Raw genomic sequence first — 24,362 nt, 5'->3', positions numbered from 1 at the left:
AGGGGAAGGGAGGGGGGAATAGCCGAATCGAACTAGGGTTTACAATGCGGAAACAGACTACAGGGCAACACCGCGACACAGGACAAACAGAGGGGGCCTCCCCATATGACAATGGTTGAGGGCAAGATAGGCACACTTAATGTCAAGGGCCTTAACTCCCAGAACAAGAGATCCCTGACGAATAACATGTTTCGCAAACAACAACTAATGGTACTCTTCCTCCAAGAAACTCACTATAGACAGGGCAAGGAATCACCCATAAGGGGAAGGGACATTGCATCCAATTACTGGGCCTCCCACAGAAGTTCAAAGAAGGAGGGGGTAGGGATCCTCCTGAATAAAACGTTCCACCTCTCCAATAGTGAAACCAAGAGGGGCTTTGGGGGGCGGTTCCTGGCAATCAAGGGCACCCACGAGGGCGAACGCATCACTCTGGCTACCCTTTATGCACCCAACTCCGGCCAGATTAGGTTCCTAACCCAAATTATGGGGGTAATCGATGAATGGGCGGAAGGGGCCATGATTCTCGGGGGCGACTTCAATCTTATAACGGACCCCAAACTAGACTGGTGGACGGCCCGAGGGGTTGAACCCAAGGCGACATCTAAAGACAATATCTCATTCCAGACCCTCCTGAGGGAACACTATTGGGAAGACGTCTGGCGGGCGACACACCCAGAACCGGGAGGCTATACATTTTTCTCCCCTCCACACTATACATACACCAGAATTGACCTGCTCCTGACCTCTAAGGAGGGAGGCGGGGTGGCCACGGACCCGCGATTTCGAGGCAATAACCTGGTCCGATCACGAGCTTCTAGTGGCAAGCTGGTTTCTCCCCGTCTCCCCCCGATCAACCCACTGGAGGTGCAATGATGTGCTTCTCAGAGACCCAGTCTTTAGGGACTTCCTGAGAGGCGAAATGGCGGCATACTTCGAAACAAATGATAATGGGGAAACAGACATGCCAACGGTGTGGGAGGCAGCAAAGGCCACCTTTCGCGGCCTCCTCATAGCAGAGGGAGCCAGACGTAAATGGGAAAGAGGGCTCATCGAAGCCAGGATACGGGCGGACCTTGGAATCTTGCGGGGTAGGCTCAATCAGGGGGGGACAGACAGGGAATCCATCTTAACGGAAATGAGCGAGAAACGACAGGCCCTACACACGGTTCTCATAGGAGAGGTGGTTAAGAAGCAGAGATACACACGACAGAGGTACTATGAGAGGGGAGACAGGGTGGGAACGCTGTTGGCTCATAGAGCCAGGGGATGTCGACTGGAGAGAAGGGTTGGCCCCATCAGAGGCCGGGAGGGCTCCATGCTTAACAACAAGGCAGAAGTTGTGGGCTCCTTCGCAGATTACTATAAGGAACTGTATACAAAACAGGGGGGATCATCACCAGAGGAGATGCGGGCATATTTGGAGGAATACCCCCTGCCCCGCTTGACGGAGGCGGAACTACAGGAACTAGAGGTAGACATAACTGTTGACGAGGTTGAGGCGGCCATCAAGAGGCTGAGGGTGGGCAAGGCCCCGGGGGGAGATGGCTACACAGCTAATTTTTACAAGCAGTTCTCACCCTTGCTGGTGGAGCCCCTAGCCAAGCTCTTTAACCAAATCCGAAATGAGGAGACGCTCCCACCCTCCTTCCTGCAGGCCCTCATCACTGTTATCCCGAAGCCAGGAAGGGACCTGAGGGAATGTGGCTCTTACAGACCCATCTCCCTCTTAAATCTTGACGCCAAGATATTTACTAGAATCCTGGCATCTCGCCTAGAAAAGTGCCTTCCCCGACTGGTTCACCCCGACCAGGCTGGTTTCATACTTAATAGACAAGCCTCGGACAGCATGCGTAAAACCCTCCATGTGCTGTACTCAAGGGAGATCCGGAACGAGGGAGCTCTGCTCCTATCCCTAGACGCAGAGAAGGCCTTCGATAGGGTGAGCTGGGAATTCATGGGAGAGGTCTTGTCTGCGGTGGGGATGGGCCGGAGGTGGTTGGGCTGGATGGCGGCACTGTACTCCTCCCCAACAGCCAGGGTGGTAGCCAATGGGACGAAGTCAGAGTCTTTCCCCCTGGGGCGAGGTACAAGACAAGGATGCCCACTATCCCCCCTGATATACGCCCTAGTTTTGGAACCCTGGGCAATTTCGGTATGCAACAACGAAACCATCACAGGGGTCCGGTTGGGCGACTCCCATTGCAAGATTAGTCTGTTCGCAGATGACGTCCTCCTGTATGTTACTAAGCCATCGCAGACGATCCCTCATGTACTACAGGCCCTGATGCGCTATGGTAACCTCTCTGGGTACAAGGTCAACTTAGGCAAGTCTGTGGCTTTCGTGGGAGGTCGGTTGCCGGAATCGGAGGTACAATATGTAGAAAGTCTCCCCTTCCAAGTGCAGAGAGAGGGGTTCCGATACCTGGGAATCCAAATCCCATCCACTCCGGGTGACCTCTTTGCGTGCAATTTTACCCCATTATGGACAGCTGTTAAGAGAGATATTGAGAGGTGGGGGGCGGCGGGGTTTTCATGGATGGCACGGCTCAACCTGATTAAGATGGTAATACTCCCTAAGTTCCTATTTCTCTTCCAGATGCTCCCCACCCAAGTGCCGAAGCCCTTTTTCGACTCAATGAAGCGGGTATTGCTTGGGTTCCTCTGGGCGGGAAAGAAACACAGAATCTCCTACGATGTCTTGACAAGACCGAAGGAGGATGGAGGGGTGGGGTTCCCCGATTTCGATGCATACTACAGGGCATCCCAGCTAAGGATTCTTATTGACCATTTCAATCCTGGGACGGAGAAGCAGTGGGTGGCCCTTGACAATAGACTTCTCGCCCCAGTCACGATCGACGAGCAGCTATGGGTCCCAAGAACACACATTCCCAGGAGGGTACACGAACACCCAGTGTTGGGGGTTCTCTGGTCGATCTGGAAGGAGGGGAGCTATTTCAGGTGGCTCACGAGCTGGCCCTCCCCGCTGAGTTGCATTTGGGCGCCACCATTCCTGGCCAAAATAGCAGAACCAGCAGCATACCAGAGTTGGTACGAGGCGGGCCTAGTTAGGGCCTGCCATCTATGGGTGGGGGGATCCTTCATGCCCCTTCCTGACCTTGAGGAGGCTCTGGGTCTGGGTAAGCTGTCGCCATTCCGCTACCTTCAGCTTAAGGGAGTTCTCTCGGAACCCTCATGGGGGGGACACTCTTAGGAGGGACCTTACAGATTTTGAGAAAATGATCATCTCCACCCGGGGCTCCAAAGCGGCGATAGCTCGGTTGTACAGACTCCTCCTGTTTTCAACACCAAGGGACCCCCCCCCCCCAGCACGAACGCAATGGGAAAGAGACCTTGGCGTGGCAATAGATGATAGGAGATGGACCAAGATGTGTATCCGAGCCCACCGCTCAACTACGTCCCTCCAATACAGACACCAGGCATTAAAGGTCCTACCATAGGTAGCACTATCCCCCCCAGAGAATATCCAGAATGCTCCCAGGCTATGACCCACACTGCTGGAAATGTCGAAACACCACGGGAGACTACATACATATGTGGTGGTCATGCCCCAGGGTACAGATGTATTGGGGTGAGGTCCTATCCTGGATCAGGGGAGTTGATGGGATAGACATACCTCTTTGCCCCTGGTTGCTCCTCTTTGGGATTGAGGTTGGGGACGATCAGGAGGACACTCAGGGTCACATGCTCCAGGTCATGCTTGTGGCGGCCAGGTGTTGCCTGGCCCAAAAATGGAAAAACCCGAACATGCCACAGGAAAAGGAATGGGTCACCAAGGTTCGAGCGATTTATGACATGGAGTTCCTCACGCACGTTCTTGATGAATCTAAAACCAACATCGAAGAACTCTGGCTTCCATTTTTTGAAAAATATGAGCGCAGTGCATAAGGGGTCCAGTCCTCACGGTGGGCCCGGTTTTGTCTTTTAGACACTGTGAAACTGTAAAGTCGGGGACTCCAAAGGCACCCATTAACTGGGACATGTTTTTTCCCCCCCACAAGGGGGTCCTAATAGGTTGAGCCCGAGGACAAGTGTGCAAAATGTGCTCATCACCTGTGCTCTAGGACTGTGCATTGTGTTCCGAAGTGTTAAATCCAGATTGTACTTTGATTAATCGGCTAGGGGGATGGGGGGGGGGGGGATAAAAGGGTTATTGGTGGGAACGCTTTCTATAAATGTAAATCTGTTTTGTGGTGCAATGTTTGCAGTAATAACCTACAAAATGTCAATAAAAACATATTTTCAAAAAAAAGAAGCACCAAACGCCAGCCTTTCCCTCCTCCAGAGGTGTCTGGAGGAGAGAAAGGATGCTCAGAAGCGGGAAATTTACCAGATAAAGCCCTAGAGAGTGGCAAGGTGCCCTCGGAGAACTACTCTCGAAGAGACGGGGTGCTTCTGGGTTGTTCCGCTGCTGAAACAAAAGCCACAAGACTTTTGCGTATTTCAGACAGCTGAATACTGTGTTTTGACGTGCCTGAAGGCGTCATCGTGGTTGCTGAGTCTCCCGAAGCCTTAGGTGCGAGCGCGCCCTTGGACGACGTGTCGCTAGCCGTGTGCTTTTTTATGGGAATGCCCTTATGAGGAGGAAGCTCAGTGTATGCAGAGAAGACTGTTGCGGGGAGGGTGCCGGACTGGAAGGTTCGGCAGGAACCGAAGTTTTCGGTGGGCCTGTTGGAGTTTGACACTTCTTTGACCTGTCTGTCGATGAGGCATTGGGGGTTCTGTGTTTTTCCTTGGATGGTGTGTGCCCCGGGTGCAGGGGTGTGAACTCCCCATAACAGAAAAGGCGGTCCGTCTTTCTGGGCCGGGCACAGGCATCTGGGAACCATAGGGTTTAGCTGAAAGGTCTATGGCTTCAAGATCAGAGCCATGGCTGCCACTAGAGTCCTCGTCATCCGATGCAACGGCGCCCACGGGGGAACAACTTTCGGCCTGCATTGCGTAGGCCGCCCACCGCTTTGGCCGCCTATCTTTTAACGTCTTAGGACGAAAGAGGTTGCAGGACTTACAGGAATGCTCGTCGAGGTTACGAGGTAAGCACATATTGCATTTGCGATGGTGGTCTTTCCAGGGGTATTTTCTGTTGCACGATGGAAAAAATTTAAATTGAGGCCTCTCCATAGCAGAGGTGAATGGCAGACAGACCAGGGAAGGGAAGGGAAGAGAAGGGAAAAGGAAATGCATTCTCAAAAAGAATCAACCCTGGGCCCCCACTCTCCCTACTGTAAGGGCCTGGCCGGAAGGCCAAGACCACACACACCAGTTGCCGAAACAGCAGTAGATGCCTTAGGCGTAGAAGTCCACGAAGTAGTCAAAGAGATGAAGTTGAAGACTAGACGACCATCGGTCGTGGGACAACAAAATTGCAATTGCGCAATATCAACTCTTGCGAGCATCCGCATAAGGCGACCAACTAGTTGGGTGGAAAAAACAATCTGAGGGACCACGACGGGTGAGGGATTTTGAGTACACTGCAGGTCACGTTAGGAATAGTGTTACAGTCACGCCCCCTTTTCAACCCTCCAAAGAAAGATGCAATATTCTGCGATTACGACTAGATGTCAGACGATATTATATGCAATTTATAACGTGCCTATACACAAGTGTTTCAAGGCGCGACGAGGCAAGGGAGGGGGAATGGAGGGAAGACAGAGACAACAATCTTACTAGGTCATGTGACACTGAGATCGCGCAAGTGCAGGGGAGGGGGCAGTGCAGTGCATAGGATAAACAGTAAAATAATAAGAAACTAAATAAATAAAAAGTGTGGCCAGCTGGTGGCAAGTGCAAGGGTAAGTGCAGACATCAGGAGTCAAGTGCTTGTAGGGGACTGTAGGGATACAGAAACAGTCCCCGATTGCAAGGGTTGCCAGCGGGGCAGTGCAGGTGTGCAGCTGGCTGGGAGGGGACATGGGCCCTCTGATCAGACGGTAGCCAGGTAACCAGTGTAGTTTCAGGTTCAGCCAGGAGATCAGCAGAGGAGAGGAGGAGAGAAAGCAGAAGCAGAGAGGAAGGTCTTGAGGTGCTTCTGGAACCAGAGATGGTTCTCCTCAAGTTTTATAGAGGCAGGGAGGCTGTTCCAGAGGAAAGCCCCAGCAAAAGAAAGATCTACCACCAACTCATTGTTTGGAGAAGCGACTGACCCTGAGGGAGTTGGAGGCGGATGAGCGAAGAGCTCGAGAAGGAAGATATTTAGGAAGATAGAGTTGAAGGTATTGAGGCCCCAGAAGGCCTTGCGGACAATGCAGAGGGTTTTGATCTTAATCCTCACTGCCACTGGGAGCCAGTGCAGAGATTTCAGTCCTGGAGAGATACGATCCCTGGGCTTGAGGCCAAGAACAGGTCTTGCAGTCCTGTTTTGGATGAGTTGCAGAGGGCAGAGAGTAGAGGCAGACAGATTTGGAAAGAGGCTATTGCAGTACTCCAGCCTAGAGAGAACCAGAGCTCTAGAGACAGTGAGCTTCTGGGGGAAGGAGAGGAAAGGAACAATACCTCTGAGGAGGTGCAGCTCGTAGTGTGACTTCTTAGAGACGTCAGAGATGAGAGGAGGAGAGTGCGGATTCGAAGATGACCCGAGGTTTTTAGCCTCACATGTTGGAGGAGGGAGAGGGCCAAGAGATGCCTGCCAGAAAGTGACAGGAAAGGTGGTAGCAGGTGTGCCGATGAGGAGAATCACAGTTTTACTGGCATTAAGGCAGAGATCATTGGCAGCACACCACTCCTGGATAGCAGACAGACAGTCAGAGATGAGAGAAGGAGAAGAGGTGGCGGAAGGGAGTCTGAAAATGAGTTGAATGTCTTCCACATAGCAGTGAAAGCTGGGACAGAGAGCAGCAATGCGGTGGGCAAGAAGTACCGGGTAGAGAGTTTAGACCCCTGGAGTACACCACAGGTAGAGATAGAGTAGAGGAAGGACCCAAGTTGGTCCTGGGAGAGTCGATCGGAGAGGGAAAAAGTCAGCCAAGCCAGAGCCTGATCGGTGATACCCAGATTATTCCAGAGATGGTTGAGCAGAGCATGTGATTCTAAGCAGATTAACAAGCATCAGAAACCTTGTATCAGAGTAGTCATGTGTCTTAAAACTAGCATGTTTTTGAAAGTCTCTGGTCTTTCCCATTTTCAATTACTGAATCGCCATGAATACTTTGTATTGGAGTGGTCGCGTGTGGCATGAAACACGTTTTTGAAGGCCTCCGAACACTGGGCAATCCATTTAAAGTGAAATGAACAAACATTAAACAATTAAAACGGAACAAAAATTGAACATTCAAAGTAAAACAAACAAACACTTAAAAGCAGAATAATTCTTGAACAACAATGTAAAAATGAGTTACGAGTGAAATACACAATTATTTAAGACCAAACTGAATTAAAATGTTGCGAGCAAACAGATTCAAGGCCGTTTTGAAGCTAAAGAGGGAACAGGGCCCTAAATTCAAGCACATCATCATATACTGAGTTCCAAAGTGAATATAACTTTCAAAAACAAGCAAACTATTACATGTTGTGCTCCAAACTGAAAATAACTGAAGAATAAGAAAATAACATCTGAAGTCTAATTTATAATGGAACTTTAAACCAAATTGTCCCTTGTCCCTTGGGCAAGGGAACCCTTGAGGTCAGACATTTGCTGAAGTGAGGACAGAGTCTCAAGGTTTCCTTGTGTTTTGTGGCTTAGAACCTGGGGAAAGGAACTCAAAGTATTGGTTAAAACTATATCCTCTTGAATCCAAGGAAGTTAACTTTATGACTTTTTGTGGAACTGCTTTACACTTGGGTAAGGGAGCGGAAAGGAAGCTGAGAGCTGGAAGAAGCTCAAATTTTGTATTGAACACGGTTTTCATTTGGTTACTGACATCCCTACACATTGTACAGATATAGTTGTGAGGGCAAGCGTAGGTTTTGTACACAGACAGATTCCTAAATTGAAGTCTTTGACCCAGACCTTCCTTAGTTATTTTAGTGCAAGTTAGGTTTTCAACCATCCTGACATAAAAGCTAAATAAAAGTGTTTGTTTGAACTTCAAGTCTGTTGTCTGTGTTGTACTTCATGATACCTTCACAGTAGAGAAAGCGCACAGAACATCAAGACACAGACCACCTCCTGGCCTACCTTTGAGGCTGATAGTCATGCGCATCTTTAAGTACAGGGACCGCGACCTGATCCTGAAGGATGCAACTGAGCTGACCGAAATTAAGTACGGCAGTGTGCAGATCAAGATTGATTGATTGATTATTTTATTTCTATCGCGCTCGTACACAAGTGTTTCAGAGCGCGAGATCTTCCTGCACTTCAGCACATCAGTCCAGGCAGCATGTAAAACCTTTCTAGACATTAAGAAGACTCTGTGGCAACAATACTCAATATCAAATCCTATTACCGGCAAAGCTCAAAGTCATACATGTCATATGTGAATATGGCAAATTTCTTCATCACGCCTGCAGATGCCCAGCACTTCATACACATGCACCTCAACAAGAAAAACCTTGCAGGCTGAAGCCAGTGACTGCGATAAGCCACTATCTTGAAGGGGTGTGGCTGCGGCACACTGGACACCCATATTGGTGAGCATGAATGCTTGCTTAGCCGCTGCCGACCTCCCGGGCTGCCATTATGCAGGCTTCCCTAGACACAATTAGCACTAACAGGCTAGAGCTGGAGCTTACCTCTGTAAGGAAGGCATGGTATCAAACAGTGAAGGCAGATACAAGTGATCACAATTCAAGGGTGTTTAATGAACTTCAATGGGTTGGTTAAACGCCTATCTAACAATAAGGATGGGAGCAAGCTATGACAATCAAATAATAATAATGCAGTCCTAGTCGAGTCTCTGTCAAAATAAAAGGACCTATACTAATAAACCTATTGCCAATCCTTACTTCTAAACACAAAAGCGTGTCAGACAATCGTGTAAGCAAAAAGAGAAGTGTTCAAGAAATAGTATGTCAGGGCGGCTGAGCAGTTGGCTTCCCTTTCCCACGTTTTCAGCACAGGGCAAGGCGGCACGTTCAAGCTTCGCACACACTCTTCTCTGCCACGAGGATATAGTTCAAAGCATAGGTATCAAGCCCTTCTGCCAAAACCTCTTTTCCAATAACAATATCTTACTGCAGAGGGCCTGTCGTAACAAACAAATATCAAAGTTCCAGGATAATCACATGCATAAGTTCTCACTTCCAGTGTTCATCAGGGGTCTCCCTCCTTCAGGCTTGGTCCCCCTTTTATCACAATATTCACATTTGGCCTCCCTCGTTCAGGCTCTTACCATGTAATCTCACTTTCTACGGTTTCCTCTTGATCTCAAAATCAAAGCATTTCGAATGTACAATGGGTTTTGCTTAAACATTGCAGGACCACTTCGATTCACTTTGCACAATGTTCTGATCAATCTTCTACTTTTGTTTCTACCACTTCTTGGCAGGATACCTTACAAAGACCTTCGATTGAGCACATTCACGGTGCCGGACCACTCAGTCAACGGTATCATATCTTTCCTTCTCAAGTTCAAACATTCATCAGCTGTTTAGCTTTACTCGCATCTTTCAGCACATACATTTAACAATGTTTGTTCCAGGGCTTCTTATACAATGTTGCTGCTTGCAAACTTGACTTCAACACAGATCAGTCTTGCATCAGTCTCCCCAACTCACCGGCTGCGTTAATCTCTCTGGGCAAGGATGATAACAAAGCAGCTGCTGCTGCTCCTCCCCGCCTTGGTCGGTTACGCACAAGGGCTTTTGGCATCTCTGACACACAATGTAGAATTCTTTAGTCTGGTTTCCTGGCCTTACACTTTCTGACTCAAAGATTTTGTGAAAGTAACGTTTCTTGCCGAGAAGGTCAAGGGTATTTCCCTCCTTGCAAAACCTTCTTAGTTTGCCGTCTTTCTCCCTTCGTTTAGCTGCCGACTCGAAACTGTTGTTCCTTCGTGTGCTTTGCCTCGTGAGTGTGCTCTCATGCTGAACTAACGTACTCCCTTCACCACGTTACATCACAGGACAAGGTGGAACAGTGGCCTGACTGTGAGCACCCCTTCCGTCTATAAGCATCAGGAAGGAGTGTCTTCAGAAAAGGCAGGATCCCTCAAATTAATGCCTTTTGCTTGGCATCACAAGACTTTTCCAAAGCTCTCACCATGCGAGATTCCCCTCTTGCCTGGCTTCGTCAAGATACCCCTTCGTTGGGTTCACCTTCGTCTTTACACCACTGTTCAGTCACTTTAACAAAATGCGGGATTCGCTTTCACTTGCCATCCCTCCGTCGTGTTCACAGTAGCCTTCAAATCACAGTTCAGTTATCTTTATCAGTTCTACAAGTTTATAAAACTCAGGAACTCTTAATGTCTTTTTAAACAAATTTGGTGTGGCATCCCTCTGTCGGGTGCAGATTTGCCTATCCTCTTTATCACAATACGGGATTCGCTCCTCTTAGCTTTCTCCTGGCATCCTTCCGTCGGGTTCACACTTGTCGAAGACTTTCGATTGTACAAGGACTTTGCTTGCACCTTCGGCTTTGTTACTTTGGTTGGCCTCTCCTAAGGCCTTCGGGTGTTTGCAGTCTTTTTAATTATCTTATTTCTATCTAACAGTTTTACTTTGGGAGCAGAGTCTTTCGAGAAGGTAATATTTTATTACTGGACCACTCCGTTATTCTTAACATATTTCAATATTAAACACATTCGCAATGTTGAGGCTTCTGCCGTGGTACGACGCGCAGCTTCTGCAATCATTGTTCTGGTTACAATGTATTTTCACTCATGGTTTCACGAAACCCTGTGAACCTCAAACACTTTGGTATCTTTCACCCGATAACGCCAGCCGCTCTCACAGTTCACTTACTGGCGGCGCTCGATACCATTCATCCAGCATTTTCTTAAATCCAAGGCTATTTACACATCACAGCTTGCCTCCTCCCAACTGCGTTGGTCACCCGAAGTAGGACCTGCTTTCACCTTGTGCATTAGCAGGGAAGATTCCTTTGAAAAGTCTGTGCAACCGTCACTCTGCAGCTGGCCGGACCACGGCCCTTCTCTCGCCTCTTGGCCCTTTCGGTTCTGCTTCCATGGTAGCTCCAATTTCACGGGATCTATTCTCCTGCCTCTCTGCTGGTTCTGGTCGCCTTGTTCACCTCTCTCGCTTTGCTCGCCTCACTCGTCGGGTGCTCTCATGCTCTGCCTTTTATCCCAGTGGGGAAAGGGAACAGGATTCAGGTGCGAGTCATCAAGGTTAAGTGCCCGACTCTGCCAGACCCTGATATTGGGACATGTCAAATGGACTGGTTGTGCGTGAGTGTATCTTTCTCTGAAGCACTTTGTCCATGCCGCAGAGTGTGTGTGTAGGAAAGGGGGGGTTGAGGTTCCTGGATAGAATATAGAAGGAGCGTGCTCTACAGGTAAATGGGTGTAGGGATACTGAGTCGCTCCTCTGGGTGCCCCACTCCCCAGGGACCCCCCCATCCAGGTGATCCTCCCGCACTGGTCCACCCCCAGGGTCTGGATCCAACAGCGATGGCCATGCCCCGGCCACCTGGATGAAAGATCCCAAGGTACTAGTCAGTGAGACACCCTTTGGTTTCTCACATAACTAGTACTTTAACAACTTCTTTAGCTGCCCTGACCTTGGCTATAAAACACCTCGTTAGTTCATTAACCTATTCAATTGGAGACCATGATAGGCAGAGGGAACTATGCAAGTCCGCCTAGGAGTCTTTTGTGGGAACAACAGAGGTTTCTGTGGTTAAACCTGTGACTCTTGAAAACTATCTACCACAATTACAAGCCAATTTAGCTAGGGATATAAAGGAGCTGGGCAACTGGCAAGTGATGAAAGACTATAGTATAGCTATTCTGACTCAGTCTAATAATTTTGAAGAGTTTTCATGTTGGCTTAAGTTGGTGAAAGGTTGTCAGAGTAATGTCATTCAAGGGAAAAATTATATGGCTTGTCAAACAGTTGTAACTGAAGCAGTTGGTCATTCTTTGTCCGTTATTCAATCTGTTAATAATCAGGATGCTCCTATTAAGCAAATTGAGTTTACTACCGGCTCCCAAGATCAGCCTTTGGCACTTCCGGTGGTTGTGGCTGTGGAGCCTATGGTTGGATCAGGGCAACCTCCCTGTTCTGGCTTTGCTCTTCCTAAACTAAAAATCTGTACCACCAGGAATATCTATTTTGATATAGCCCAAATGCCAAAAATCTTAGATGAGAACATATGAGGTTTTATCGTTGACAAAAGAAATATTATCACCAACATGGGGAGACCGATAAAGAACAAACCCAAAGAGGCCCTTAGTGTGGTTGCATCAAAGAATGGGGCCTGCCTCCAATTTGAAGGTGCTGCAGAGGTTGCATGTGAATGAATGGTGCTCTCATCTCTTATAATTTGTGTTGCTTCCACTTTTTTAAAAAATCCCTTCATGCTGCTATGTGCCTTGCTAGGCCCTGTTGTGTTTGTATGTTGACTGTTTGTTCGTCTTGTTTATAATGTTTGTATATGTGTCAGTTTGCGCATGGGGCTAAGGCGCTATATAAATGTTTAAATAATAAATATATTAAATAAATAAATACAGAAGTAGAAGCTTTTGGGAACATTTCAGGACTAAGGCTCCACCCCATGAAATCAGAAGTCTTCCCAATCACTAAGTTCACTCCAGATATTGAGGAGCTAAAATGGTCCCCCGACACAGGGAAATACCTGTGCATAAGTTTGTCCATGTCGAGAAAAGACTTCGTTGCACTTAACCATGTGGCACTCCTAGAACACACAGAGCAACAGTTCAGGATAAGGCCTACTCTTCCGCTGACCACCCAGGGGGAGATATCACTAATTCGCATGGTGGTGGTACCTAGATGGATATACCTGTTCGCAAACATAGCAGTGAGGCTACCTCCCCCAACTTTGAGAAACCATTGGCAACTATGCAGGGACTTAATCTGGAGCTCCAAGCAGCCCAGAGTGATATGGGATATACTGACACAGCCATTAGACTGTGGGTACTGGGATTCCCTAACCTAGAAGAACATAGTATACCCATAGTAACGTTCTTTCGACTGGATGTTCCTTCCACGTATTCCTCATCTTTGACATGTAATGTCCAGCTTCAGCTGCTTCGTAAACATTTTCGGCAGAGGGCGCTGTGCATTGAGTCAATGCCCACAAGTGCAGGCATGACCGTACTCAGCCTTGTTGGAACGGAAGCTGTAATAGCATGGGAATTCTACGGAGGGGTAGGTTGGGAGGGCGATGAGGAATACGTGGGAGGAACATACAGCCGAAAGAACGTTACATGGGGTAAGTGACTTGTTCTTCGAATGGATTGTGACCTCCCATGTATTCCGCATCTTTGACAGACTCTCTAAGCAGTATTAAGTTTGGAGGAGGGTGTAGAATTACAATTGAAGCTTTTGCAAGGGCAGAGCAAAGCACTGCCTTGCTGAACATACCATCCTGATCATGGGAAGCATCCAGACAGTAATGTTTAGTAAAAGTGTGGATGGAAGACCACGTTGCAGCCTCACAGATAATTGGAACACCCCTTTGAAGGGTTGTAGATGTAACTATGCCACTGGTGGGATGAGCTCTCAAACTTTCAGGAGGGTCTTTACCTGCTAGCCTGTTGCATTCTGATCTCGTGAGTATTATCCACCTTTACAGAGTCTGTTTGGAAACAGCCTGACCTAACTTGTGTCCGGTGAGTCCAATAAAAAATTGGCTATCAATTCTCAATTTAGACATTCTGGAGATGTAAAAGCTTAGCACGCTCCTAGGGTCCAACCTATGGAGTCTTTCCTCTTCCTTACCAGGGTGAGGTGGGGGATAGAAAGAAGGCAGAACAATTTTATGGCTCAAATGAAAGTCTGAAATTGCTTTTGGTGAAAAGGAGGGTTTGACCCTTAAAACAACCCTGTCCTTGCGGAAGACGGTAAAGGGTTGCTTGCATGAAAGTGCCTACAACTCGCTGACTGTGCGGGGTGATGTCAGAACTATCAATAGGATTGTCTTAAAAGTGAACAAGCTTAGCTGACATGTGTGCAGAGGTTCAAATGGAGCACACATCACAAATTTCAAAACCAGATTAAGGTCCCAAACCGGAACCTGGAAAGGAGATAGAGGGAACACAGAGTCCCTTTAGAAATTGAGTCACCAGTGGTATTTTGAAATAGGAGCATTCCTCTGAAGAGTGCTTAAGGATCGATAGCACTGCCAAGTAGGCTTTGATGGTACCTATTTGAAGGCCCAAATTAGCTAACAATAGAAGGAAAGAAAGAACATCCAGAGTTTTACACAGAAAAGGATCAACATTCTTTTGATTGCACCAATTGCAAAATGTATTCCAACTGCAATGGTACAAAGATTTTGTTGCTGGTCTTCTGGCTGAATGCAACACCTCCATCACGTCATCCGGGAGGTCCCAATCCTTGTATCTCAGCCTTTCAGAAACCAAGCGTGAAGGTTGAGAGTTTTGACCTCTGGATGGAGAACCTGACCCTCCTCTCGCGAGAGAAGGTCCTCTCTTTGTGGAAGACATATCGGAGGACAGATGGACATATCCAGAAGGTTCAGGTACCATGTTCTCCTGGCCCAGTCCGGAGCATTTAGGATCATGTGTTTCTCGAACCTTTTCAACCTCCTGATTACATGAGGAAGGACGGGGATCAGACGAAACACATACAGGAGTGGAAACTCCCAGTCCACTACGAACGTGTCTCCCAGAGCACCACTTGGAGGAAATTCCCTGGAGCAGTACAGTACCCACTTCCGGTTGACACCAGTCGCGAACAGATCCACTTGAGGGGTTCCCAAAAGGGTGAAGATCTCTTGAAGGACTTCCTGAGCTAGTTCACACTCATGAGAGACTGTGCTCTGCCTGCTCAGAGCGTCTGCCGTCATGTTCTCCCCTCTGGCTAGGTGAACTGCTGATAAGGAGATTTCTTCTTGAATTGCCCTGTATCAGAGCTGCATTGCCTCTCTGCACAGAGGTAGTGACCCTACACCTCCTCTCTTGTTGAGGTAGTGCATGACCGCTGTGTTGTAGAACGTTCTTTCCCCGGACAGAGGGCAGAAAGGCCTTCAGCGCAAGTCTGATTGCCCTCAGCTCCAAATGATTGATGTGTAGTTTGGACTCCGATGGAGACCAATGACCGCTTATTGTTTGATCGTTGGCATGGGCTCCCCAACCCGTAAGTGAGGAGTCCGTCACTACTGTGATCTCCGGCCGTGGTTGCCAAAAGGGTTCTCCCTTCAGAATATTTTCCTTGCGAGCCCACCACAGAGGATCCTGAGAGACTTTGGATGGAATCTGAAGTCGGACCGACATCTTTCTTGAGAATTGAGACCATTGTGTTCTCAGAGCACATTTGAGGGATCTCATTCTCAGGTGGGCCCTCTGGCAAAAATGTAGGATGCCATGAGGCTGCGCAACCTCAAAAAAATTGAAGGGCGGAACATTCTAGGCACTCTGAAATTGGATAACTATCTGAAGAATGTCTTAAGCCCTCACCTTGGGTGGCAAGCTCTTTCTCAAGGATGTGTCTAGTACAGCTCTGATGTACTGGAGCTTTTGGGAAGGTATCATGTGGGACTGCTTGTAATTGAGGGAGAAGCCCAGCCTTTGAAGGCAATGGCAGGTGACTTTGAGATGATCCAGAGCTTGTTCGGGAGAATGCGCTCTGATCAGCCAATCGTCCAGGTAGGGGTAGACATGAATCCCCCCTCTCCTGACGCTTGCTGCCACTTCCGAAATCAATTTGGTGAAAACACTTGGGATGGAGGTCAGCCCGAATGGCAGAACTCGAAACTGAAAATGAGAACCGCTAACCGCGAACCTCAGGTAATTTCTGTGCTTGAGATGGATTGGCACATGAAAAGAAGCATCCTGAAGGTTTAATGACAACAACCAATCCTGTAATTGAAGGGCCTGAAGGATCTAAGAAAGTGTGACCATCCTTCCTGAAGAACTTTTTCAAGTATCTCAAGTACAAGATGGGTCTCTGTCCCCTGTCCTTTTTGGGAATCAAAAAACATGGCTTGTTCCTCTCCGCTACAGGTACTGATTCTATAGCACCTTTCTCTAGCAGGGTTAAAATCTCCTGCACAAGGAGCGGATCACGAATCATCCCCGGTGGACTGTTCTGAGGTCTTCTTATAAAAGGAAGGCAGTATCCATGGGCTATGGTTTCAAAGCCCAAGCATCCGAAGTAATGTCTCACCATTCTTGCAGATGCTGAGACAGTCTGCCCCCCACTGGTGAACTGTGGCTCAAGACCTCAGAGTGGTTTTGTGGCAGCCGCTGCAGAGGCCGATGGTAAGGAAGCTGCTTAAGCTGGCTTTGCACCTCTGCCTCGTCCACCACGAGGAAACCTTCTTTGGCCCCTTTGACTAGCCATTCCTCTCGCCCTTCCAACTGAGGAGTAGTAGCAAAAAGATCTATCCCTCCAAAGTTGTGCACTAGGACGAAAAAGGCGGAGGTTGCCTAATAGCAGCACCTAAAGGTTTGGCCGCCACTTTTGAGGTCTGCAACTTCTCAAGGCTCTCGTCAGCCTTGTTGCCAAAAAGATGAGACCAGTCAAATGGCATGTGAGAAGCCTAGATTGCACATCTTGTCCAAAACCCGACCTGAACCACGCAAAACTGCGAATGACAGTGCTTCAAGCCATGGATCTGCTGATGGCATCTACAGAATCCAATCCTGATTAAAGGGATTCACACATGGTTTCTTTGCTGTCCTTAACAATAGCTACGAAGCCGTCCCTTTCTTCCCCTTCGGTAATATGCTCTGCCGCCATGGAGATACAGTCCCACAGAATATACGAAAACCTTGTGAGGGCACAAGTGGAGTTGGCAGATTTTAGTGCCATGCTCCCTGCTGAAAATACCTTCCTCGCACACCCATCTACGCGTTTGTCGTCTCTATCAGGAGGGATGCTAGGGTACGCTGCCTGTTTTGAAGTAGCCGTAACTGCCTGCACCAACAGACTCCCCAGAGTGGGGTGTTTCGACAGGTAGTCGTGGTCGCTACTGGAGGGGTGGTATTTTTTTGTGAGGTTCTTGTCGACTGCCGGATTAGACTCCGGAGTCTCCCAGTTCCTAGCCACCCCTTTTTGAAGTGTCACATGCAAGGGCAAAATGGGAATAAATCGGAGGACCTTTGTCCAGAATGTCTGTTAGGTCATCTTGATAATTGGGTAATGGGGGCTACTCCAACCCAAATACTCGACCACCTTTGACATAAGCTGACGATAGGAAGAGTCAGCATGTTCCCCTGGTTCATGTTTTCAAAACTCCAGTTCTGGGAGGTGTCAATCCCACTTGCTGTTTGCAAGTTTTCATATAAATCTTGCATTCTGCTCTCTTCAGAGATGAAGCTCTCTGGCACATTGGGTGTACCGTATTGTAACGCAAATGGTGCATCCTCATTATCAGAGTGTTCCTCCTCTTCAAAAATAGAATTAAGGGACTTGAAAAAATCCTTTTTGGGAAGAGGAGCATAAACCTTGTCTGGTTTTGCAACCACAGGCTTCGACGCTGTCGAAGTTGTCAGCATTTTCTTTGTCGACGTCTATGTTATATGAACACTAGGCACCGACGGCTTGGCTGGGAAATGTGGCGAAGCTGGCATCAAGACTTCAGCGCCGACATCAAGGACTTAATAGGTGTCGAAGGCCTGGCGGGCGTAGAGGGCACCAACGGCGAAGGTGCTGATGGAGTCAACAAGCTTGACCTTGACTTATCACCAGGTTTCTTGTGATCCTTTGATTTTTCAGATCGGGCCTGAGGGCTCCCGATCAGGATCAGGTATTTTACTGGGCTCGAAGTCACGCAGGTTTTCGAACGAGACCTCTCCTTTCCGGCTTCATCCAAAAGCACGGTCAGAGCATCGCTTTGCTTATCAAATATTTTTAACATTTGCACCCTGAAGGCTTCCCATTCAGCCGGTGTCGATTTTTTTGAAGGGCATGCAACCCTTTCCAGGGAGTCATCAGAAGAAGTAGGCGACGAAGGCGACCGTCTGTGCCTCCTCTTTGACTTTTTCAAAGACAGACGAGGAAGAGTGGTGTGAACCGCTCCTCGACCTAGAACGCTTGGCCTTATTCCTCCGAGGAGAGTCTTCCCTCGACTCGTCGGTCGAAGGCCTAGCAGTTCGTGTAGGTGACTTTTTGGGGATTTTTCCTACCTTAAGTTTGCCCTTTCGTTCCCTCAAGGCTTTTCCCGTCATGGATTGGCACTTAGAGCACTCAATTGTATCCTGGCTCTCCCCGAGGCACCACAGGCAGATGCGATGCGGGTCAGTAAGTGACATTTTCGAGCCACAATCTCTGCATTTTTTAAAGCCGGACTTCAACATCAAAGAAGGCGGCATATTTTTGATTTTCGTAACGTACTTCACAGAAGAGGCACGCTGAATTTCTCTCAAAGCAAACGCTAACACAGAAAAACAGAACTGAGGCCAACGGGCGCTGTGTGAGCTATATATACCCTTTAATGTCATCACCCTCGATGGAGGTCTTTTGAGGGACATCGACTCGACGCCATCGACGCACAGCATCCTCTGGTGAAAAAAAATTCCGAAGCAGCTGAAGCTGGACATTACAAAGATGAGAAATACGTGGGGGGACACGATCCATCCGAACTGTATTTTCTGGTCGTGTAAATGTCCTTTGCTGCGTACTGGTATACAACTGGACAGATCCCCTTACATGTCCAACTGGAAAGAGCGCTCAGATATCCCAGAAGCCTGGCCAGTGCACTGATATAGTGACCAAATAAGGATGGAGAAATTATGAACACAGTGGACACCACAGTATGGGCATGTCAGAGGATGCATAACAATATGGGCATTGGGAATCCTTCTCTTCTAAGTTATGTCTACACAAAATAGAGGGCATATGCATCACTTTTGATGCGAACCGCCGAACGGAGTTTGCCGTGTTGGGCCTGGTGAGATTTGAGGACATCTTCCCTGGAGGCTCCTTCCTATCATTTAAGAAGCTTGGGGAACTGGACGCCAAGGGGAGTTTGTGTAGCCTCACAAGACTCAAGGCATTCCTCCCGCATTTCGTTAGAGGTTTTCCAGTACTCCCCTGAACAGCCCTGTTGTAAACTACACAATAAACACTCTAGACGAATCACACACTATATCGACAGTATATAGCCTAGAAATGGCTGCCCATAGGCGTTCTGGGGTGACTGGGAGGAGGTGGGCTACAGCACTGAATAGGGAACTGGATGAGGCGGAGAGGGCTAGGGCTGAGAAACAGGTTTACTCTTTCTCAATAAGATATAGGCACAAGCTGATCCAATTCAAATACCTCCACCAATGTTACAGGACCCCGGTTCAGATAGCTAAATACAACTTGCAGCTAAGTAATGATTGTTTGAAATGTCATGCACCACGAGTGAATTTCATGCATGTGGTCTAGGAGTGCCGCATATTCAAAAGCTTTTGGAACAGGTGTGGTGTAAGATTATGGAAATAAGTGGTAACGAACTCGAAAGTTCGACCTGAAAAGTGCTCATTAGGTTGCCTCCTGAAAGAAAGTATTTGAGATTTATAGGATATGCATGTATTGTTGCAAAAGCACTGATTACTAAAGGATGGATGAAGGGCGCAACACCAACGGTTGTCAGGTGGATGAAAATGTTATTTTGGTCTAACACTGAGGGGAGCCTATTGAGAGAAACGGCATGTCCAGGGGTTCTCCCCTTTGGACTTCGGGAAGTGCTTCCGAGAATATCTCGACAAAATCACACAAGCCATCTTAGTACCACCTAGACAACGAACAGTTGTGCTTCGGAATCTCTACAATTGGCATACAATCCTAATAAATTACTCTTATCAACTCGCCAAATAGTTTGTAATGAAATGCAATTTGTATTTGGTTATTATCAATAAAAAGATGTTTCAACCAAACTATTTCTCCTAAGGGTGAATGTATACATCTGTTTAATAGTCTTGGTGTGATAATATTTTACTAGAGATTTTATTTGCGGATTGTGTACTTTAAAGGCCTAAATAATGATTCTATATTTTTTATACTTACCTGTCTAAATGGAATTATTGGTGTTGATCTCTGTGGACTCATTGTAGCCGTAGACCACTCTCTCAAACCCTTCCCGAGACTACGTCTTGCCGTTCTACTACCTACCTTAATTGGGTTTGGTTAACGCTCAGTGTCTTCCCTGTTCACCATCACCAGGGCTGATTTTGGAAACACATCTTAACAGTCCTATAAAATGGGACAACAGAACCCCCAAAAATGGAATTCTGTCTTAACAACATACCTCAAAGGCATTTTCAAATACAATATATCATGTGAACCTGCACCTTTAAATGGAAGGACGCATTTGCAGGGTAATGTGCATCAGGAGGGATCTGCAATGTAGAGTTCTATCTTCCCCAGTGTGTCTTTGAAATGTAAGGTTGCATTGACAGCACATGCAGGAAAACTGAACGCAAAGTGGCACAAGCAGAAAGAGCCCAGTTGAATGCTTCATGGGGTGTTCAACTGTGGCCCGTATGAAAGAGATGTGTGGAGCAGGAGCCTTGTAAGAATAGGTGCACACGGCACCGCACACTCCTTGTTGACTGAGGTGGTGTGATTAGGTGGTGTACTATGAGCTGCAGTGCATCATCTGCTCTGCAGTGCTTCAATGTGCAGTGCTGCCGGTGCAGAGGCATTGCTAGGTTCTGTATAAGGGATGAGCACTGACAGAGCAGGACAGGCTGAGGCCCTGTAGGAATCACTAAAATCATATGCAATGTGACATGCAGTACGGCGGAATGACATGTGCATTGAGGTGCAGCATAGGGCATGCAACAAAGTGAAGCCCTGACACAGGGATGTGTGCAGTAGGATGTATAGTACTGCAAGATGCAGCATGATGTGTGCAACTGGCTCTGCACAATGCTATAGGCAGCACTATGAGTGCAGTGTGATGTGCAGCACTGCAGGGCGCAGTGTGGCACATGTCAGATTATGCCATTTTACAGGATTCTGCGTCACATGGAACACTGCTGCATACAGAATGACATCCAGCACTGCAGGATTCAGTTTGACATGTGCAGCCAGATGCACCGCACACATGTATACAGTGTGAAACACAGTGATTCCCGCGGCACTTAAGGATGCAGGATGACATACATTTTCTAGGCTTCCCATGTACCTTGCGCTTGGGCTCCACATGCAAAAGTAGATTGTTCACGATGTCTAGGATCATGGCGTACTGAGCAGGGTTGGTCGAAATCTCCAGGTCATGATGAATAAGTGTGAATGTATCCGCTGCGCCTATGAACACAAGTATAAAAGAGAGGGCTTTACCCACTGTAGAATTATGCATTCAAAGCACAGCAATCCTTTCACACTTCACTAAAAGACCTTAACTGGATGACACCTCTACAGAACCCAACCCAACTGGCAATATATTTCTTGTGTGCCCCTCGGCTGATCCCTTCACTGAGATTCCATGTCCAAGCTCAGCTTTCCGAGTCCTTCCTTGGGATGAAACCTAATTTCTGAGCCTCTTGTTGGTGCACCATATGTATCCCGAGATTCCATGAGCATTCCTGGACACTCACTGAGGTCCCCTGTGCATTCTTAGCCCCTCATCAAGACTCCAGCATTTCCCAGCTGTCATTGAGAGACTGTGTACAATGCCCCACCTGCTTGCTGACATTCTACACAATTTACCAACCTCCCCCCCTGAGATCCATGTTAAATTCCAGTGCCCCGATGAAACTCCTTGTACACTGAGATTACAAGTGCATTTCTAGACTCCTACTGAGACTCGGTGCACAGTTACAGCTGTTCACTTGCTGAGTTTCCGCCCTTCTTTAATTAGATCAATCCAGCATTCTCACTTACAATCACTGTGTCTATCAAGCCATTTACCAAGCTTCTTTGCAGACTACATTTCGCAATGATATTCCTCATCCATTCACCAAGATTTGCAGACTCCAAGCTTGGCAATGATATTCCTCATCCATTCACTAAGATTTAACATGCCTGCCAGGCCCTGGTTAAGATTCTTTGCGACAGGCATAAACAAGATATGGTTTCAAAAGGCTACAGAGCAAAGTAAAAGTGGGCACTGAGTCAGGCGAAGAAAAGGGGCGTTAGAAGAAGGAAGCAGAGGAGGGGGAAGATTATAAATAAGGAGGAAAAGACAAAGTAAACAGAGGACTTCTCACCTCACACAACAATTTTACCGATATATTAGCAGCAAATTTCAAATCTGGCGGTGCTGGTTGTCTTTCCCATTTAAAGTATGTAAGGTAATGTTACTGCTTTCTATCTTTGATGCATAGCTGGGTATGACTTCAAGAGGACTTATCAGCGATCTACCAGCTGTTTTTGTCCGTCCTACTTTCAAGGTTCTGTGTTAAGGAAAGGCCAGTCATTCAGGTGAAACGTCTACAAGGTAGAAGTCTGTTAGAACATCAAGACTAACAAAGAAATAAGCAAAATACCCCCAGCAAATAATCAACACAGCTGAGTCTTCAATGCAGAAAGAGGGTCTGTGGAAACCTGCAGACACTCATAAAATACACAGGAGAGGAACTGAAAACTATTCCATGAGACATACCTTCTTGCTTCTTCAGAATGTCTTCCTTCTCCCGATTCTCTGGGGTTTCTGGTGGGTTAATCTGTGTGGCAAGCTCTGGGTCTATGTCGTGACTGTAGCTTATGTAGTACATGCGACAATTGCAGCGTGAGATGATTCTCTGCACTTGTTGGGTTTGCTGGGCCTCAGCAGGCTGATTCCAGTCTGTGACAGTGTACAAGTGGAAGAGGTGGATCAGCATCCTCTCTTAAGAATGGCACTCCAGCATGGGCAGTGAATCAGGGTTACAAAAACGATGGTAATTAACTTGTACATAATCACACACCATCCGAGTTCCCTTGTACTAATGGCAAGAATACAAAACATAACAGATGATTGGGGCTGGGCAGTCCTCACAAAAGAACACATGCGCACCCTCTCACAGTTGTGTCAGATACAGAATGAGTTGGGAAATCTCACTGCATGTTTGTGGTAGAACTCCTAGTATTACATCTATACTGGTAGTATTTAGGACCACAGTCTGCACCAGGAAAAGTGTCTACTTTTTATTATAATTATTATTGGTGAATTATATAGCACTTCATTCTGGTCTACTCCAGCACCTCAGTGCTAGACTTGGATCAAACCCATGATGCACGGCATCAACCTGTTCCCAAGGAAAATGCATGGCACCCGAGCTCTCCTTCTGGCATTAAGCAAATACTGAACAAACTGAACATAGAATTGATAACTTCTGTTCAATGTAGGTAACTTGTCATTTATATAGCACTTTTGTCCAAAGCGCTTTACATAGAACATATTTACATACATTATTACCGAATTGGAATTGGTACTCACTTTATCAACCTCCGGAGGATGAGTTGACTTTGCTAGGATTTGAACTTGCAACCTGATGATCAAGCACAGATCACAGCAACGAGCGCGCAACCCACAGGGCTATCTTACCGATAAAACGTTAATAGTCACTCAAGCAGCAGTTGTCATGAGTAGGACAAAACGAACCACACATACAACTTGATAACTTTGTTCACAGGTTTTTTATTCACAAAGTTAAAGGTGAAAAGTAAAAGAGAAAGATAATGTAAAAGTGGTCCTGTTGGGATTGGAGCGTCGCACAATGTTGTGTAGTTGAAGTGTTTTGAACACCAAACAGCTCTTCCGTCTCGGGATACTGTGATTGTCCCCAAGGTCAAAGTTCTTACAATGGTGCTGAGCCCTATTCACTTTGTTTAGTATCAGTTTGAAGACAGTTTACAGGGAGGGACTCAGGAAAGAATGACGCTTTAAAGTCAGTGCAAGGGAACAGGTCCAACAGTCTGTGAACAAGTCCCTAAGCTAATGGCCCAGAGATCAAAAGTCTTTCCCAATGCTGAAATGTTTTGTCTGACGGTCGAAGTTTGTCCCTACTCCTAAATTAAAGGAAAAATTCCCATGCATCCACCAAAGATCATGTTCAGTCAAAAAGTAATTCCCTGGGATTTGAATACACCTACTGCGCAGTGCACTCATTGGTGTAATTCTATGTCGCTGTGGTGCATAATTATCGCCCCAGTCCCCACAGTACAAAGGAATAGGTGGCCTGTCTGCCATGGACAGCAACAGAGCAACGGAGGCCCACAGAGCCAACTCATAAGCCTCTCTACTTTCCTGACAGTAAGTTGGTTCTTCCCCAGCGACAGCTGTGACGAATCCAAGCAGTTCATCCCCTCTCCTCAAAGGAGAGACACCTCCTTTAGGACCATGGAGAATAGCCATTTATGCTTAACACCCCCTCGGGGAC

At 47.3% G+C, this 24,362-nt stretch overlaps 1 protein-coding gene across 2 annotated transcripts in view; it reads right to left on the bottom strand.

The window, feature by feature from the left end:
- BLTP2 (bridge-like lipid transfer protein family member 2) overlaps nt 1-24,362 on the bottom strand; it is a 1,026,973-nt gene that overhangs the window by 237,447 nt on the left and 765,164 nt on the right. For both annotated transcript variants that reach the window (XM_069615333.1, XM_069615334.1), the window contains 2 exons: nt 22,604-22,786; nt 21,185-21,306 (listed from right to left, as the gene is read on the bottom strand). In XM_069615333.1, the coding sequence (XP_069471434.1) occupies nt 21,185-21,306; nt 22,604-22,786 (305 nt within the window). The remainder of the gene's footprint in view (nt 1-21,184; nt 21,307-22,603; nt 22,787-24,362) is intronic.

This window comes from Ambystoma mexicanum, chromosome 9 (assembly GCF_040938575.1).
Source record: "Ambystoma mexicanum isolate Mex_15411 chromosome 9, UKY_AmexF1_1, whole genome shotgun sequence".
Lineage (NCBI taxonomy): Eukaryota > Metazoa > Chordata > Amphibia > Caudata > Ambystomatidae > Ambystoma > Ambystoma mexicanum.
The sequence above is the reverse complement of the archived record's forward strand: the minus strand, read 5'-3'. Positions and strand labels throughout refer to the sequence as shown.